We start from the raw sequence: 7,596 nt of genomic DNA, 5'->3' as shown, positions 1-7,596 counted from the left end.
GGATAAATGAGAATATCCATAGACAAGAAGAAGAAGAAGAAGGAGTCTGGCGACTGGTGGACTGCTCCAAACAGAATTTCATTGTTTTGTGCGCTGACAATAAAGATTATCTTAAGAGCGCACTGTTTACGTTCCGAGGTGACACAAAGCGGGTGGGCAAAATGGCATGAAGGTACACACTCTTGTACAGTAGGTGGCGGTAAGCACCTTAAGTTGTTTGCAAACCGCCAGTAAAGCGAGAGAAGGGGGAGAAGAAGAAGTAACGCGAGAGAAGAAGAAGAAGAAGAAGAAGAAGAAGTAAAGCGAGAGAAGAAGAAGAGGCCGGGGTGGCAGGACAGGTATGTTCACCTGAGCTGGTCAGTGTCCATGAGGAGGGTGAGAGTGAGCGTTAGCAGGGGGCAGACGCCGTGGCAGTGAAGCCGCAGAGACCAGGCGGAGGCCCCGCGGCGGCACACGGAGCTCGCCGGTGGCCGGGAAGCAGGTTAGCCGCTAAACGCGACGGTTTGCGGCCACGTCGCTGTCGGTGACGTAGCTTAGAGGTTAGCTCACCTGACGCGGCTGGAGGTCCACGTCCTCACATGGCTCTGCGTGTGGAGCGGCTCACCTGGCGGAGCTAGCCTGCACACAGGTGAGGTGAGCACAGCTTTACTCAGGTACCCTGTTAACCTCCTCTCGGCTGGCCGGCGTGAGTGAGCTGCCGAGCGGCTTGCGGGGAGCAGCGCCCCGCCGAGCTCCATCCAGAAATCTTGCGTGTGAATGTTTCTTCGCATCCTGGCGAATATAGAAACCTCCAAACGCACAACCTGAGTTTATTTAGGCGTTAACAAGAGCTGCTGTTCGAACCGGCGTGAATATGACGCATCACTCAGTAGCGGTACTCCCTCTGAGAAGATGTAAACATGTGCATGTGGTTGGTTCCTCCACCACGCCGTCAGCAGAAAATCACTTTAATCCTATTATCTTTGTTTCCATTTGACCCCAGTCAGTGTGTGACACCTCTACAAACAGGATACACATCGGTTTGATTTGCTTTATATGTATCGACTTCCTAAGTTGATGTGGGTAATAGTCCAGTCATTTTATGAAAAAACCTAGGACAAATTGCAAGAGAAGCAAACTCAACTGATTTTGTATCCTCAGTTTGTCCTGAGTGAGGGGAAAAAAGTCCCAAGAAATCCCATTGGTGGAAAGTTTTGAAAATCACCTCTATATGACCATATAATACCAAAAAAACACTGTTTTTAACACACAGGGGAAAGGGGTTCAACATTTTACTTTCAGATATCACTATAAAAATTCACAAGATGATTACACACACAAAGACAAGAAAAAAAGTCAATTACAAGTTCTTTGAATTATTCTGTTTACACATGCATATCACACATTATCTGATTTGATATGTGCTAATAAGGAATATAAGGAATAAATGCCAGAAGAGACATTTAAACAATGAATTAAAAGGTTACTATATATATATAGTAACCTTTTAATTCACTGTTATATAGTAACCTTTTAATTCAAGGTTACTATACATATAGTAACCTAATATGTGGTCATAAAGAGGTGATTTTCAAAACTTTCCACCAATGGGATTTCTTGGGACTTTTTTCCCCTCACTCAGGACAAACTGAGGATACAGAATCAGTTGAGTTTGCTTCTCTTGCAATTTGTCCTAGGTTGACCCCAATTTTGGCCTAAAATTACTGGACTATAAGTGGGTGTACATGAAATGAACATGATGATATGGTTTCAGTGTCCTGGACGCATTTTGTATGCGCCCTAGGAGCCATGTCATTGTAGTATAAAATGACCTATAGTGACCTCTAGGAGAATCGCAGCCTCATCAAACTTTACAGCCACAAACTAAAGGAGAAAAAAAAAAAACATAATAAATCATAATATCGAATTGCAATACTTATGGAACTGCAGTAGATATCAAATTGGCACCCAGGTAATTGTGATTGTGCCGAATCGTCAAATCCCTGGTTCTGCCACATAGACCATGTGACTCCTCAGCTCACTTTGTATGTCATCACTGTCCAGAGAAAACCCCGTACCTCCGATTGTGGTGAATTTTACGATTTAACTTAATCTGAGGATTCGTCTGCTCATCACTGCGTTAGGAAAGTTCCTGTATCTCTAGAGGTTGTGAAACCTTTTCAGAATAAATTAGGACATGAACTGAGGAATGCACCGCCTCAAGCTAAAAACCCAGAGTGCTTCTCCTCGTTTCTGAACGTTTCACAGTCTGGAGGTACACCTGACAACAGTTACAGTCAGAATGAAAAAAGTCATGGCGAAAATATCTATTGGAGTTATTGGTTAAATGATTTATACCATTAAAGACTCATTTTGGGCCTGGTCCAAAGCACGTCTCATGATATTCTGTCGACATGCATAAAGGCTCTAAATTGCGTCTCAAGCTTGCTAATGAAGAGTCAGTTCAACAGGCCTGTGTTTGTGCAGGATGCTTCAGGGCCCGTACGGCAGCCTGGACCGGGACAGGCCGCTCCTCCGGCTGCCCTTCACACACTTCGCCGTCGGGACGGTCCTGCTGGCCCTCACCGGTCTGATCGCCTGCCTCGTCATGTCGCTGATGTACCACTTCAAGGAGTCGACGTACACACACTGCCAGGTGAGATGTGTGTTGGCTTCATGGCTTCGCTGGCCACAGAGCAGCAGGTGGAGAGAGAAATAATAATATTTCTACAGCACCTTTCAAAAGTTGAGGGGCGTGTGTTTGGCAAGAGGCTGCAAACTTTCAAAACAGAAAAAAAAATAAAATAAAATTGAAGTTAGAAGCCAGGTTCAGCTTTTCCTGTATGAATCAACATGCGTATTTTTCATTTTTGTTAGTGTGCGATGCAAAATATATCAATAAATGACATTTTAATGCATTTTTCCGTTTACACCCCCTAAAAATGTAATTTATTTTCAATATAATATCAAAAGTAATGTTAATGACACTGTTACAATCCATCAAAATGTAATTATTGGTCTACACAGACACTATACCCAGCTGCAGAATGTCAGCACTAGAATTTCAAATGTTAGATATTTTGGCTTTAAAGGTGACAGCATGTCAAACACACCTTTAGGTTATATTATCTGTTCTTCATTGTGTTCAATCACAATTTCACTTAATAGAGTCTTTTGTATATTTATTACAAATTTAAGTGTTTTGCGGCATTACATATTTTGTTTTGCCGCATTATAGAGCACAACTGCATTATACCATAACATACAAGTCTAAAAGTTGAGGTTAGCTGCCAAAGATACTCAGGGCCTCCAAAGTGAACCTGATAATGACATGAAAATGTGTTTCCAACAGTTTTGTCACAATTTTCTTCTTTTTTTTTTTTTTTTCATATAAGAAAGGTTGCGTTCTTTTGTGACATATGAACTGGCAAATATGATTTAGAGTTTGATTTACATCACTCGACAGCTTAAAAAGAACAACAGTAAACAGAATTAGTTTATCTGGGACATCATATTTTTAAAAAAATCATTTCTGTCACTACAGTCAGATTAAAAAGAGCAATGACATTCTTATCTGGTCAGACGGATTCAAATTTTCCTTTCTACCACTACAGTCAGTTAAAACAGAACAATGAGATTTTTATCTGGGAATAAAATAAGTTTGATTTCCAACGCAACAGTCACTTAAAAATGCACAGTGACATTGCTCTCAAAACCTCATGAACAGGCTTCATACTCTCACTCAGAATTCATTTTTTCATAGAAAAAAAAACATATCGCCCTCTCGTGCCTTTTAACTGTAATCTGTCACTTGAACAGTGATAATCTGTCAGGGTGATTTTGTGTGTGCACAAGACAACACGAGCCGGCCCTACTGAGACAGGCGGCCGTCACAGCATTAAGAGGTGAAAGTGCTGTGAAATCACGTAACACGAGATAAAAGACAGAGGCCGAGTCATAAATACACAGTCATGTTCCTGATAAAACAGGAAGCCTCTCTGGATTGGGATTAGGACTATTGGAAATTAGCAGTAGCTGTACAGTAAATGCTGTGGTGCGTTGCATTGGGTAACTGTTGTGCATTTCTCTATGTATTTTGCATCTGTCCCAATCAAATCAGCACTAAATGAAGAGTATTAAAAAGTTAAAACATAATAAAAGCCATAAATAAGATAAATAAAAAATCTCTCTCTCTCTCTCTCTCTCTCTCTCTCTCTCTCTCTCTCTCTCCCTCTCTCTACGGAGATAATGTCAGGAATACTGAGTGCTCATCAAATCTCAAAGAGGCTGCCACTTTAAAAAAAAAAAATCTATTTTATCTGAGTTATTTATTTTACTTTTATTTATTGTATTTTAATTTTATTGTTTAATGTTTTTTTTCTATTTTTTTAGATGTTCCGTTCAGCTCTTTAATCAGTATTACTGATATATATATATATATATATATATATATATATATATATATATATATATATATATATATATATATGTATATAAACACCAAAGCAGACCCTCGAGCCACCACTGCAAGAAAAAATGTGAAATTTAAATAAACATTGTATTTTATTCTCACTATTATCTATGAAATAAATCTGGTCCACATGTTTTGGAAGTAGCACAGCTGGAGAAAATCACTCTGGACCTGGATACAACACTTCACCAAATTCAGGTTTTAACCCCCTGAACCCCAAACCCGCCGGCGGGATAGAAAGACATGTATTTTTTAAAAAATCGCCAAAATTCAATCATTTATCATAGCTGGAAGCTTTAAAAACCTATTTTTTCATCGGAATTTGAATTTTCCGATGGTCCCTGAATGCAACATGTCCGACTTCCGTTTAGCGGTAGAAAAAAGGACGAAACTGAGCCTAAAAAAGTGATTTTTCATTTGAATCATTTTATTATACATGCTTCATTCAACAATTCGCCAAAAAATAGTCGTTTGCTCAATCCAGATCATTCAAAAAACAGAAAATTCTTCGGTCTTCAGCGGATCTGAGACATCTTGATTGATTCAGGTGAGCCCATCAGTCGCGTGACAAAAATTCACTGAATTTCAGTGTGTAGGTAACAGTAGTAACATGGAAGGGGGCAAGGCAGTAAAAACGCCTAAGTTTATACAGGTTGGGAAAATGTTAATATTTCAGGAAATACATCATGTGAGGCCCTACTTTTTTTTTCCTGGATCAGTGACACTTGTGGGCACCTGAAAAAATGTTCTGTACATTTATTCCAATGTTCCTCGATTTTTGTAAAATAAATTATCAAAAAAAATCAGTTTGCCCTTTTTATTTTTTTATTATTTATGGCACTATAACTCTTTCATACTGTGTGAAAGACATTTTTGAATGGCTTCAGGTGATAGCCACAGCTGAGCTGTTTCCATAGAGGTGCAGCAGAAAAACAAGCCCACAGTGAGCCAAAATGTGAGGGGAGCAGAAAACACCCCAAAACTGCTGGGGGTTCAGAGGGTTAATATTTTTGACCACAGCACACCAGAGAACAAGAGGAATAGTAATGTGTGTGTGTGTGTGTGTGTGTGTGTGTGTGTGTGTGTCCCTCTGCCCCCTCCAGGTCCCAAACTACCTCCCGTCCATCAGCGCGTCCATCAGCCTCGTGCCCGAGCGCTACATCTGGCGCTGCTGCATCGGCCTGCACTCGGCGCCGCGCTACCTGGTGGCCGCCACCTACTTCAAGTTCTACCGCGGCCGGCTGGCCCGCAGCCCGCTGGAGCTGCTGCTCAGCGGCCTGACGCTCCTCTGCAGCCTGGCCGAGAACACCGGCCTGCTGCTGCTCACCTACGTGGCGTCCACGGAGACGTACAGTAAGTAGAGCAGCTTTCACACGCAGCTCAGAAACAACAAACTGAGCAGGCAGTCTGGATTAGATTAGATGGATAGACGCGTGTGGGATTAAGTTCACTTTCTCGTGATCGAAACCCCCGGCACACACACACACGTTTCACCGCCCGACCTGATTCTGAGCTCGTAGATAAATCACAGACACGGTCACTGCATCACCATGACAACGCGGCAGAAGCACAAAGATGAGAAGTTTGAGGTTTGGCCTCGATGAAAAAGCCAGCCCTTGACGTGGTGGTGAAGTGCATGCTGGGAACACGGCCTGACGAGCCTCTGTTGTCTCCGCAGGCGTCCACAAGAACGGCTTCATCGTGTTCATCGGCAGCTCGCTGCTGCACATGCTCTTCACGTGCAGACTGTGGCAGGTGATCAGCAGATACTGCGTCAACCCAGAGGTAAACTGTGTGTGTGTGTGTGTGTGTGTGTGTGTGTGTGTGTGTGTGTGTGTGTGTGTGTGTGTGTGTTTGAAGCTTATACATTGTTATTAACTGAAATAGACATGGAGAAGAGGCTTTACGTGAGGCCTTTGTGGCCTTTGGTTCACAGTATTTCTGGGTGCTTCACGTTGCCATGGCAACAGCTCTAGCATTTACTGATGTCACCGTTTGTTTGAATAACTTTATTGAAACGTCCACGGTGACGTCAGCAGCTGCTGTTGGGTGAGTCTCTCTGTCACCAAGGAGGAAGCTCAAATCTCCTGCTGCCAGTAAAGTGATTTCAAAACGATGAAGCTAATTCACGGCCTGTCACATGACATGAGGGGATTCGGTCGCTCGGCGAGTGTGAAGCAGCCTGATGTGAAATCAGAGGAAATCCAAGGCGCTGACCCTGACCCTCCCTTCCAAACCCCCCAGGACCCCAAGCTCAGATCAGGCCGGCCTGTGAGCCGGCAGGCCAACACGAGGGGAGAAACAGCGTTCAGACACACAGAGGAACAAGTGAAGTGTACACTTTCTAAATACACTTTGAAAAAATCCTGCACACATCAGTGTTTTTGTAGCTGCAGGCGTCCTCTTCCTGCAGTGACAGGATGTTCACCTGTTCAACAAGAAACGCCAGAGAATGGAGTGAATTGGATTTTTCTGTTTCATATCAGAACGCCTTTAACCCCCTGAACCCCAAACCCGCCGGCGGGATAGAAAGACATGTATTTTTTAAAAAATCACTAAAATTCAATCGTTTATCATAGCTGGAAGCTTTGGAATTGAATGGAATGGAATTTGAATTTTCCGACGGTCCCTGAATGCAACATGTCCGACTTCCGTTTAGCGGTAGAAAAAAGGACGAAACTAAGGCTAAAAAAGTGATTTTTCATTCGAATCATTTTATTATACATGCTTCGTTCAGCAATTCGCCAAAAAATAGTCGTTTGCTCAATCCAGATCATTCAAAAAACAGAAAATTCTGCGGTCTTCAGCGGATCTGAGACATCTTGATTGATTCAGGTGAGCCCAACAGTCGCATGACAAAAATTCACTGAATTTCAGTGTGTAGGCAGCAGTAGTAACATGGGAGGGCACAAGGCAGTAAAAACGCCTAAGTTTATACAGGTTGGAAAAATGTTAATATTTCAGGAAATACATCATGTGAGGCCCTACTTTTTTTTTCCTGGATCAGTGACACTTGTGGGCACCTGAAAAAATGTTCTGTACATTTATTCCAATGTTCCTCGATTTTTGTAAAATAAATTATCAAAAAAAATCAGTTTGCCTTTTTTATTTTTTTATTATTTATGGCACTATAACTCTTTCATACT

At 42.1% G+C, this 7,596-nt stretch overlaps 1 protein-coding gene across 6 annotated transcripts in view; it reads left to right on the top strand.

The window, feature by feature from the left end:
• Positions 1-293: 293 nt before the first annotated feature.
• The window catches only part of LOC115371252 (post-GPI attachment to proteins factor 2), a 33,057-nt gene continuing 25,754 nt past the window's right edge, over positions 294-7,596 (top strand). For 4 of the 6 annotated variants that reach the window (XR_003929344.1, XR_003929343.1, XM_030068492.1 and 1 more), the window contains exons 1-4: positions 303-628; positions 2,467-2,635; positions 5,554-5,803; positions 6,129-6,235. Coding sequence is in view for 4 of the 6 variants with exons in the window: in XM_030068492.1 (XP_029924352.1) it covers positions 2,468-2,635; positions 5,554-5,803; positions 6,129-6,235 (525 nt within the window). In the remaining 2 variants the exon portion in view is untranslated. Of the gene's footprint in view, positions 634-2,466; positions 2,636-5,553; positions 5,804-6,128; positions 6,236-7,596 lie in introns of all 6 variants that reach the window. The other 2 variants (XM_030068491.1, XM_030068490.1) reach the window with 2 other exon arrangements.

Source organism: Myripristis murdjan, chromosome 14 (assembly GCF_902150065.1).
Source record: "Myripristis murdjan chromosome 14, fMyrMur1.1, whole genome shotgun sequence".
Taxonomy (NCBI): Eukaryota; Metazoa; Chordata; class Actinopteri; order Holocentriformes; family Holocentridae; genus Myripristis; species Myripristis murdjan.
Note: the sequence above shows the minus strand (reverse complement) of the source record. Positions and strands in the feature narration are given on the sequence as shown.